Below are 12,804 nucleotides of genomic sequence, written 5' to 3' on the forward strand. Positions count from 1 at the left end.
AGTTTAATATAAAATAAAGAATGTTGCTAAAACTTGTGCATTATTTTTCAGAATTATTTAATATAAAACTAATGTTTAAAGTACTTAAGAGAGAAACTTTATATTAGAGGTTGCAATTTAACTCAAAAAACTTTTTATTAAAAACTTAAGAAAATTCCAAGCATTATTTTATGTGCTCAACAAACTTTTTGTTATACATCTAAATTAAGTATATAACATTTTGTCGATTTAACAAAAATTTTGTAATAATAATGTTTGTAAAAGTTAAAACATATGGATCACATCGATTTTAAAATATTTATTTAGTACGATTTTAATTTGTTAATGTATTTTGTGTTTAAACACTACAAACTTTTCAAGAAAAGGATTAGTAGAGTAGTTCTGACTAGTATATTAAGTTTAAAATAACATTATTAATATAAAAATCTAAGTTTGACGTTTTTCAAAGCTCAAAAGGCTTTTAGTTTAACTTTCAGTTTAACTTTCAGTTAAAATTATTTATATTTTGTATATTTTAATGCACACACTTGTTATGTTTGTTTTTATTTCGAATGAGTCACAGTTAGTAGTCATGTTTACTAATGAGTAATTTTTTGTATAAAATTTTTAAATTTATCACGTTTAATGTCATAGCGTTATTCTACGTAAAGTACTAAATTAATTTCACTAAACAAAAACACATATATAAACAATTAAATGTTTTAGTCTGAATAAAAGTACTTTAAATTTTTATGGTTGTATTATTCTTTATTGCTAGTTTTGCATTAGTGTACAGCTAGTTTTTTTGTTTTGTTTTTACAAGATAGTTTTTACTTTTAGCTTGTATCTTAACAAAACTTGAGCTATTTTAATTTTAATTTAGTTATTTTAATCTAGCTTTAAAAATAATATTTAGTTTGGTAAGTTTAACATTAGTATTCTAATATATTCAGATTAAAAAATATATACAAAATGCCACTGAAAACCAGAAACATTCTTGAAATGCTCAAGGCTGGGCCGGTTAGTAACTTTTTTAAATATTACAATTTTAGCTTTAAACATAAACTGCTTCAATTTCTAAACATGAATAGTTTGAACCTAAAACTAACAGTTTTGAATTAAGTAATAAGAAAATTTATGTTATTTTGTTTGTTGTTTACAAGTATTTTTTTAAACATTATAATATAAAATATGATAAATGATATACTAGCATTGTAAAACTTACCTTTTTAAAGAAAATACGTCAGAAATTTTAATAAAAACTTTCGAGTTTAATCTAACTATTTTATTTAAAAATTAAATACTTAGCTTTTGTTTACTAGCAAAAATCTGAACTCTTAAACATTTTATACTAATAAGCTACGATAAAAACAGTCATATCATAAATAGGTTTGACTTATTTAAATTAAGAATAGGTTTTAATTTTTATTAAAAATTTACAATGTAAATGCATGATCGGTACTTAAACAAAACAAAATTTTTCTATCTTAACTAAAAATGTAAAGCAATTTAATTTTGCAATTTAAACAATTTTTAACGCTGACGTAGATACTTAATAATATAGTGTATGATATCATATCATGATGTTTGACGTCATAAACTAAAGAACTTCGTTTGACCTATTTTGTTTTAGAACGTGAAGTTAATAAATATTTTACGATTAGTTTATTGGAAAAACTATAAGTAATTAAAATATTTCACTGTATTGAAAATACTTTGTTAACAGCAGCAAAGTATTTAATTAAAATAAAATTAATTTATTATTAATCGGTTTTATTAAAACAAATACAATTATAGTCACCAATTTAAAAAAGTATATAACACAAATCTCAGTATTATACCAAAAATGGTCCGATTATAAAAAACAAGGGTATACTAAGCAAGAACTCGAAAAAATATTTGCCCCGCTAGCCCCTCTACTTTGTTTTCAAGCTCAAACAACTTCTAACATTGTTTTGAAGTTGCGATATCGCCAACTTTGACAAGCTGTGATCTAATATAATGTAAACATTAATCTGTTTAATAGTCCAAACACTTGAGCCATTAAGACATATATAATTTCCACATACATCCACCTACGATCTAATTATCATCAACATGTGTTAATAATATGTTATACATAGAGACGAGAGGAGGTGATTAAGTAGTTTTATACACATGAATTTTATATATATATATATAAAATTCATATGTATTATTTTATATATTTTATATCATTACATTAGATTACTAAATGGTATTTAACTTATTTATGACGTCACAATATTTTAGTACCAGGTGACGACAGTATGTGTATGACGCTTGAGAAAAGTGGATACTGTTTATTTATTATTAGCTGTATACACAATAAATATGTCATTACATTAAGCCATTAAGACATATATATAAGTTCAACATGCATCCACCTACGACTAAATTACCATAAACATGTGTAACTCGTATACATAGATACATTATGCCTTTGAGAAGAGGAGATTTAGTAGTCCTATATACATACGTTTTCTATTCCTTTAGATTAAATTTATACTATAACTGGAATTAAATTTATTTATGACGTCACAATAACAATTACATCAGGTAGTTGGTGACGGATCGATGTGCATGACACTAGAGAAACGTGGGTACTGTCGCGCGGGTCCGTCGACACCAGAGGCGGTAGTGTTGTACCCGGATGGGGTAAGGCAACTGTTGAGGGAGTACTTAAGATCTGGTGCTGATGTGCTTCAGACCCCATGCTTCTACTCGAGCGATGAGAAACTTGAAGTTACTGGTACTACTAAGGCTTTCAAGGTAAGAAAAGTTGATAGAAAAACTTAAAACGATTAAAAACAAATTTTCATTAAGTTGTCAAGATAGCTGAAAAAACTTAGAATCTCAACATTAAAATGCTTGCATTTTTTAATAAACAACTTTACAAAAAAAGTATGATAAAACTATCTTCTTAATAATCTTTAAGTTTTAAATAGAGAAACATCTAGTAATTTTCGAAAAGAATATTTAAATTAGCAATTAAAATCAGGTCAACGGAGAATACAAGTGTTTCAAGGTATACATTTGAACAAAAAAAGTTTTTTTTTAAGTTTTTATTTTTAATCACCTTTCTTTTTTTTGATTTCTTTCAAAAGCTGCTGGCTAATATTGACTGACAATGTATGTTTTCGTAGCATGCGAAACTTTTGTTATATTGTTATGTATGTTTATATTTAAATTTTTTTATCAACTTATGTATTAGTTAATTTTAGTTTCTTTTCTTTTATGAAACAAGGTTGTTTCGATTGCATGATTTATTGTTTGTTATAAAACTATTATCATAAAACTTATCACCACTAAAATATCTAAAACATTGATAATGTGTAGGTATTTTTTAATAACACTCTAATTAAGCTCAATAAAAGTCAAACATGTTTAAAAGGTATTAATTTAAAATGTAAAAATGTTTAACGAAAATTTATTTCTACTTAGTATTGATGACTTACTTGTTTATTTAAACAAAAAAATTAAACTATATTATTACCAGGTGTACAAAAGTTTTTAAAATAATCTCATTCACCCTGCGTCATTTAAATAATGTACCTACTATGAAGTAAATTTTCAGACGGGAGATTTCAACAAAGCAGCATGTATTATGGCGCACGAAGTAGCCAATATATTCACACATCACTAACACATACAAATTTAACACAACAGACCGGAGATTTCAACAAAGCGGCATGTATCATGGCGCACGAAGTAGCCAATGAGGGTGAAGCTATTGTTTGTGGTTCACTTTCTCCAGTGACGTCATTCAGCCGGGGTCACGGAATTGATAAGGTTGTAAAGGAGTTCGAAGATCAATTGAAACCATTCATCGAACATAAAGTCGATTTCGTGCTTGGAGAGGTAACCACGTGTTTTATTTTCTTTATAAAAGTCAAAATAATTAACCTAACAAAGTATGCATTCGTACAATAACAGACTCTAGAGTTGTACATCAAAGCAGGACTATTTGTATTAAAACAACAACTTGTTTTTCCTAGGATTTATATGCATTTTGTTTATTTAGAAAAACTAAATTACTCAACCTATATATTTTATTAAGTTTTAAGCAATGTATTAAAACGTATTTTGTGTATTTCAAAAACCGTTACTATTTTCGATCATTTGAAGTTTATAATGCAAGAAAATACAAGTTTTACTTATAATTCGTTACAGTTCTTCTCATGTTTGAAAGAGTGTGAGATCTGTGTTGAAGTGATGAAGAAGTCTGGACTCCCGGTTGCCATAACGATGAGGTTGGGAGAGATGGGATCAGTGTTGAAGAATGCGCTGTAAGACTGGCTAAAACTGGTGCAGAAATTATTGGTGAGTAATAAATATTTTTATAACTTTGTATGTAGGATAAATGTGAAATGTGATGTGAGATTTGCTGAGACTGGTGCTGATATAGTTAGTTAGGAACAAATATTTAAAAAATTTGTACATAGTATATCGATAATAATAATGTTAAATTGGCTAAAACTGGGTCCGAAATTATTGGTGAGTAGTTTATTATTTGGAATATTACCTTAGTTTTAAATATAGTTTACTATGGCTTTTAGTTCTATAGCCATTACTTTATTTTTATATGTTATAAGCAAAACTATAAATGACCTTAAAAATAACTGTTATATTTTTAAATATAAATATTTTTCTAGCAGTTTTGTATATATGTACTTGCTATTTTGTGAGTAAGCTTTAAGGAATTAGTTTTAAGTACTTTAGATACTTTCTTACAATAACTGTATGTAATCTGTAATCAGCTATTAACTGTTTATATAACAATTTAACTAATTTAAAAATCTATTGATATACACAACGATAAATTTTTCATTGACAAATTAGTATCCAGTACATAATAAAATTTATTACAGTAACTATACACTTGTACTTATTCTAACCAGGTATCAACTGTTTGTACGACATCAACACGAACCTGAAAACCCTGAAAAGAATGAAGGCAGCTCTTGATAAGGAGGGTCTGAACCCATACCTGATGGTTCAACCAATCGGGTTCAGGTGTCCTGAGGTCGAAAACTGGGTATCTTGCATTACCAGAGGTTCCACTTGGTAAGTGTTTTTGTTCAGTCATTACTAATCATTAAGTACATTTTTGTTAAATCACTTTATATATTTTAGTATGTTTAAAATAATTACCCAGTAATCTTAGTACAAATAATATTTTTTTAAATTTTTAAGTCTTAATTTATTTTTTAAATTTTACGAAAAGTTTTAGTCTCCATATAAGTATGAAGCTCTTCAACTCTATTGATATAGTGAATAATTATTTATCTAATAACTCTGTTATTATTACAGCATTAGACTCTCGTCAACTGACTAGAATTGAAGTGATGCAATTTACAAGAGCAGCTTACGAAATTGGTGTCAGGTGAGAAAATATGTTATATGATAAACAAACATGTGAAAAGAATTTAAATTGAATCCATGTTAAGAGTTTTCAAAATGGCCAAGTTTTAATTTCTACAACGTTTGAAGCGTAGTACAAATAGTTTTTAAAAACTTTTATGTGTGTTCTTTTTCACATTTAAATATACTTTTAATTTTTTTATAATAAATAAGTTTTTTTTTTTTTTTTTAAACTTTAATGTTTTTTTTAGATATATAGGAGGCTGTTGTGGAATGGAACCTCACCACATGGCCGCTGTCTCGCAAGAGGTTAGGAATTAGATTAGAAATTATTAGTTATAAAAAAAAATGTTTTGCAGTATTAGTTGGTACCCGAAAGATTACACAAATATACTAAGAATAAAATTTATTAATAAAACTAAATGAACATGCGTTTGTTATACCAGCTTATATCTAATTTACCATTTTCAGCAGAAAAATCACACAAACATATAAAAAATGAATAAGATTTAAACTAAAATTTAAGTCGTACTTTATATTGTTGTTAGTTGGCACCTGAAAGACCACACAAGCATATTCCAGTTTCAGATATGAGTTTAGGATACGGCGGTTTCCTGAAGTATTCTGCTGTAAATACCATAAGGAATAAGTAAGTTGTTACTTAAATAATATGCTTAGGTATCAGTAGAAATAAATAATATATTAATTGCATAATTGTTAAATGAAATAATATATTGTAACTAAGTACAGTTAGTTAGCTGAAACAAAGTTATTTACGAGAAATTTGCATTGTAGATAATCTTAATAACATTGTAAACATATAATCACAAACACTAAAACTTAAATTGTTTAACAATTCGACCACAACAGTTTATGCTAATTCTTTTTACTTAACTTATTTGTAAGTTCATGTTTATAGAACTATTATTAATTTAGCTAAATGAAAATCTAAAAGTATCAAGTAATTTGCTAATAACATGTTTTATAGACTACAAAATTTATAAAAAGTTTTCTATTGTTATTATAACAATTCAATGGTAATTTTATCTGGCTTTTTAAGGTATTGTAGCAGAAAAATTTTTGGTTGTTTAATAAAAGTTCGACAAGTTATTTTTTATAGCTAATGATAAAAAAAAAGTTTAAAATAATTTTACACAGTAAGTCAAAGTTTACAATCTGATATGTTTTTGATATCATTCTAGACAATTGTCATGAATTAAACACTAAAACAAATATTTAGTTTGATGTATGTTGTATTAATATTTTGTGTAATTACAAAGAATTTAATATCATTGCTAGATTTGCTGTTGTTTACTTTTTGCTTTTACCTTAGTTCAAACTATTTTTCTCAGGACTTTTCTATTTAAACTGTTAATTATTTTTCTTATTGTTTAATGCATACAACCTTAACTGTTTTTCTACTACTTTAAGTTCATGTAGTTAAAGATTTTTTTTAAACAAGACTTAGTTAAACATTTAGCTAGATATTATATTAATAATTATTACTACTTAAATTTTTCAAGTTATTTTTATGTGTTATAATATATATAATTAAAAACATATTTCAAAATTATAGCTTTTATTTTAGTCTACATTCAATACATCATTATATTCAATTATACTAGAATTTGAAAATTTCTTAACACTTAAATTGTTGTTTTTATAAATTATAAGTTTTTTTTGTTAGGAGCTGTTTTTAAAATAATAATGTTGTTTAATATCTTAAAATGACACCCGTACTTACTTACTTACTAAAGAAAGTTTATATAAGTAATTAAGTATTTGTTTTAGTTTGTTAAAAGAGTAGGTACTAAAATAGTTATTTTCACAAAAAAATCTCATACGTCTTGCTAAATCTTACTTTAAGAAGAGATAATAGAGCAGTTTTTTAAATCTAAATATTTACGATTTATAAAAATACTCTAAAGGTGCAAATGCTTAAACCAAAACTTATTTTTATAAAATTTAGATATTGTTTCTTTTTGTAAATGTTTAAAGGTCATTTATAAACAACTTATCCTTAATCAAAACTCTTTTAACATTGTATACACCGTTAAATTTAATTCAAAGTTAAGTTTGACATTGATGTTTTTAAGGGTCTACAATTAAATTTAAAGTAAATATTTATTTTCTTGTATACAAATATATTGTGGTATTTTTGTGTACTTAAAATGAGTGCAAAACCATTGCCTTGCTGCAATTAATGTTATTTTGATTAGCTACAACAATAAAAAAATTGTTTCAAACTGCTGACAATGGGAACATACTGATAAAAATTGATAACTTTAATGACTAACTCTTTATAGTCACTACTTATTTTATATTTTTCGTAACAAGTTAACTTATTTTTACAACTGTATAAAGTAAATAATGTAATCAACTTATTTTTTAATTATAACTATTAAAGTACTATGCACTAAAGATTATATAATTCACATTCTTTTTCATAATACAATTTATTCAATTAATCAATGAGATTAGTGTGATCGTCATTTATAATAAAAATCATATTTTTTTCCTTGGACGCAAATTAAGAACTTATGTTTTTGTTAAAATAAACTAAAGGTTTAAATTTTAAAGTTTTCTATATTACATAAAATACTTTATCTTTAATTACATACCAAAAATATTAAAAACAGTTTATTATAGGTTTTAATATATGAAGAAAAAATTCTCGTTTTTGTTTTATTTATTGTAGGTTAAACAGAATGTAGAATTAAAGTTTAAGTTGATTTTTATACTTTATACAATGTTAAACTAAATTAATCATTGGTAATCAACACTTAGATAACGAGTTGCAGGTTGTAAGTTATTTATACTTATTTACACACACGAAGCCGTATATTGATAAAATTATATTAATAAAGAAATGTTTGTTTGATTGTTATAAACAGTAAAATCGAGTTGTGTTGCAGTTTATTGATGATTAAGAAAATGTTATACTTTTATCACAGATGTAACAACAAGGAGTTTTGGAACAACATCAACATCGGTTCGGGCAGACCCCACATGAAACAGACAACTGAACCCTCAAAAGAAGCAGAGTTGAAGTAATTATTACGTCATAACTGTGACGCCATTACACCACGCATTACGACCGTAATTATAAAGTTTTACTCATTTCACTCGATAAGCCTCAGTTTATTAGAAAGCTTTTGTTTAATTTACGAACACTTTTTATAAAATTTTACTTTTACAAAAGTTTTGGTATATAACGTAAATGTTGTTCTTATTACCGTTAAATGTGCTAAAACTTGAGAATTGTTTTTACCTTTTTAGTTTCGAATAAAAATAGGCTACCATTTAAAACGATAAATTCAACTCAAGTTTACAAACAAGCTACTTAAACGCCGTGCTATATTATTAAACGTTTACAAACGACCTTTAAAGTAATTGTTTATAACAAAATTAACATACGTTGAAACTATTAGCTTTGCACACGGCACTTAACTACAAACGTTTGTTTTAAAGGCGAGCAAATGTGACTGGCAAATTTGTAGTCAACTTTTAAGTTTGCTTTTGATGGTGTTTGCTGAATATATTTGCCGCATCATCGTGTGTAAATAAAAATTATGCTTGAAAATTTATTTGTTTTGTTTTAATGTTTTTTTTTTTGTGGTTAGATCGGATGTTAAAATGATAAATAAGGTTGTTGTTGTGTAAAGTTTAATAAATATTTTAAAAATAAATTATTACAAAACAAAAAAAATTAAAATAATTGTTTGTGATATTGTTTGCTTAAAAAAAATTTACATCAAAAGTTTACCTTGTGAAAAATAGTTTAAAAAAAAATTTAATACTCTATTTTTAACTACCTGATACTTTCCTTAAAGTTAAAGAACTAGTTTTAATTCATAGTAAATTAACAAATATTCAATTATTAAAAGTTAGCTAGTAGATTATTTTAATTATTAACAACTAACAAATACTTTTACCAGCTAGTTTAAAAAAATAGTTTTTCAATTTAATTACTTAAATGTTTCAATTATCAAATTTTTTTTGTTAAACAACAGTCATCTTGAAACCTAATTTGATACGTTTCGATAAAGCTGTTTTTTCAGATTGCACGTTTTTTAATTGTGTTTTATATTTATTTTAGGACTAGTAAATTTTACTATAAAAACAAAGTTATTTACATAGCGTATCTTTAGTTTAAGTTTGATGAATAGTGTTTAAAGTGCTTGCAAAAAAATTTATCAAATAGTAAGGAGGTCTTTTTTATACAAAATTAGTGTACACCAAACTAAAACTACTTTTTACTGTAATTCGTGGCTTATTGACTTAACTTGTATAAGATATAGTACTGCCGACTTAAGTCTATAGTAATCTAAAATGACAATTAAAAAAACACTTAAACCTAAGTTTTTTTTTAAAGATATTAAAATAACAGATAAAATGTATACTAAAAAGCATTACCTAAATTTGTATTAATATAAGTAAAATTATTGAAGTATTCGTAAAATCTTCAATTGCTTTTTGCTGAAAAAGGCTTCCAAATAGATTTTACTTGTTTTGATTGTTACCACAATGACGAAGTATTAAAAAGCAAATATTTTTACTGCTATTTGTTTACAACGGCACTACAATATGATTGGTTCAAATCAGCTTGTATAATAACGTGTTTGATTTTATGCTACACCAATTAAAAACGTTTGTTTCAACATAACTGACATATTAATAAAAGTTTATTAAAAACAAATAAAAACCATATATATCTACATTAATTATTTACTAGTTGTTTAAACAAAATTAATTGTCACATAAGTTTAGTATAACTTATAAGTTAAATAGTTATTTAAGTGTTTTTAAACGATTTTTAGTATATTTAATTGATCTTTGTAATAGCTTTTGGTTTTGTTAGTTTAACAAAGTTTTACTTATCAAAAATAACAACTTTTATTTTTACTTCATTTTTACTAATAAAATTAATTTTTGAGTTGAGTTTTTAATTTTATATTCAAACACAATTTTATCAAAACTTAAAACTTTAAAATTTTTCTTGTTTTATTTAAACATAACTGTTTTTTTTTTATCAAATTTCTTTATTCTAAAATTCGTGTTTTGATAATTAACTAGATATTTAATGATCGATACTATATTTAGTATATCTATTACAACAAGCTTAAAAAGCACCCTAGAGAAAAGTTTTTTTAGTCTCTAGCTCTAGATGTATGTAAACTTTAAAAGTCTTGTGACATAAACAGTAATGTTAAAGATAAATAGACGAGTATGTTTATAATGTATTAAATATTTTTGGTAGCGAAGTTATTGTTTAAGTTTAGTAAACGTATTTCAGTAAGAAAATTTTGTAATACTTTAAAGTTATTTATGGGAAACATAGTTTAAGTTTTATTCTTATACTACATTAAGTGTAAAGCTACTTAATCTCAAATTTTACATTACAAAGCCACATACAATGTTTCTGTCTATAATAAAAGTATACGTTTTGAGTAAACTCAAGTAATCAAGTTGTATAGTTTTGTTTATTTTATAACATAAATAACAAGATAAGAAACGAAAAAAACTAAATAAGTATGTTTATGCATTTCAGTATTACAATATTATTAAGTTAAATAAACAGTTTAGCTTCAAATAAATACGATTTTTCACCTTTAGCTTTTAACAGGTAGTTTATATACAAATCTTATAGTTTAATATTTTGAAATACTAGTTAGTTAAACTAATATCATTATTTTTAACTCTATATTTTACTATTTATAAATTGCTTTAGTTTAAACCATTAAGTAAACTTTATTATGAAAGATATTTAAAACTAATTTTTAATAAATAAATACTTTTACAATTAACATTACATTTGAAAACTATATACAAAAGTTTATTTGTTTGCATTCCTTAGTTTATTGTATTAGATTAAGGTTGGGCAAATTACGACACAAATTTCTTTTTAGAGACTTATTTTTTAGCTTGTAAACTTCTTAATCAATTTATATAGAATTGAGATTGGTGTTAATAATTTATTTAAAAATGATCTAATATTGCATTTTTGTATACAATAGTGCTTGTAATATGATTTTTTCATTGTAGTTTTGCCCTTAAAATACCTTTATATATTTTATTACGTTATTTAAAAACAACGCTACCCAAAAAGTATTTTAATCTAGTTCTGCCTTCAATTTTCTTTTCCGGGATCTAAACATTTTTCCACCCCTATACTAAATAAGTTTAATATTATTTTTACATTACTATCTAATAATCTAGTTTAAGCTGTAAGTTATTTATTTAGACTATAGTTAATCTCCAGCTCTGTTGAGCTTAATTTTGTTGTTTTTAATTTTCTTTTTATCTTTGAACAATTGAGTAAACTTACTATTTCTTAGTGAAAAGTTTTATGCGTTTTAACAATGAACATTTCAAATTTATGATGTAAAAAAGTACTTTATATAATTATGTACTAACATATTTATATCAAGTTTTTAAGTTAAAGTTATTTTGGTTAGTTAAAATTAAAGGCAGTTTTTTAATTCTAAATCTAATTGTTAATAAATAAATATGTTTGATGTTTCTCATAAGTTTGATATTGTCTGAGTTTGATTATGTGTGAGCTTCAAAGTTATGAACCTAGTAAAGTTATCATAACGTTAATAAATAGAAATTTATTTAAAAAATTCATCAACCTTGTTCTCAAGTATTTGAAATTTTTTGTGGAATGTTATAAGAATTTTGAGATTAAGCTCACGTGCAATGGGAGCATTAGAGAAGATTCTTAATTTAAAAAAATATATAAAACTGTTAATTATATTACCTTAAAACAAAACTTTAGTTTAAAAACAATATATTTCAATTGTACTAATTTTATCTTACTAAATTAGTATTGAAATTGTCAAATAAAGAAGGTTTTTAATAAATCTTAAATTTCCCACACTTTTTCCACAACCCCTATCAAAAATGTCAAGCGTCGCCACCTATCCATGTTTTCATGTTTTTCTTTAATTATATGAAATATTTTTTTTAGTTGTCATACATATAAAATTAATACTGAAAAGATGCTACATGCAGACATTTTATATAGCTTATAACCAGTTATTTCTACCCAGATAATTTAACTGACAGCGTTTAACACATTTTTTATTTAAAAAAACTTCACTAAAGAAAATCACTAAATAAGTATTTTATCTTGTTTTAGGTTAGACCAGTGGTCCTCACAGAATCTAAAATCTTTGCACCCTTAGCTAGAACAAAAATCTCAAAAATTCGCAGAACTACAGCAAGTATTTTCAAAATTTTCCGTTATATCTAGCGCAGTTACAAAACATTTCTTATAACGTTTAAAAACATTTTATCTTCTCTTTATCATAACCTCAAGAAAATCTAGTGCATGTTTTATAGTAAAATTCGTCACCCCTACATGAGTTAGACTCTAAAATTTTCGTGCACTCAAAAACATTTTGCGTACATGGCTGCACACCTGGAAAACAACAATGT

The 12,804-nt window shown here is 24.8% G+C and overlaps 1 protein-coding gene across 1 annotated transcript; it reads left to right on the forward strand.

Annotated features, from left to right (window-relative positions):
* The first annotated feature begins 951 nt into the window (after positions 1-951).
* LOC145832078 (betaine--homocysteine S-methyltransferase 1-like) lies at positions 952-8,415 on the forward strand. Its single transcript, XM_082939438.1, is given in 11 exon segments — positions 952-999; positions 2,557-2,769; positions 3,667-3,858; positions 4,171-4,255; positions 4,258-4,320; positions 4,899-5,031; positions 5,033-5,064; positions 5,311-5,383; positions 5,613-5,670; positions 5,910-6,010; positions 8,316-8,415. Coding segments are annotated over 11 exon segments (1,098 nt in total).
* Positions 8,416-12,804: the final 4,389 nt, after the last annotated feature.

The sequence above is a fragment of the Thalia democratica genome, chromosome 3 (genome assembly GCF_965202585.1).
Source record: "Thalia democratica chromosome 3, ktThaDemo2.hap1.1, whole genome shotgun sequence".
Lineage (NCBI taxonomy): Eukaryota > Metazoa > Chordata > Thaliacea > Salpida > Salpidae > Thalia > Thalia democratica.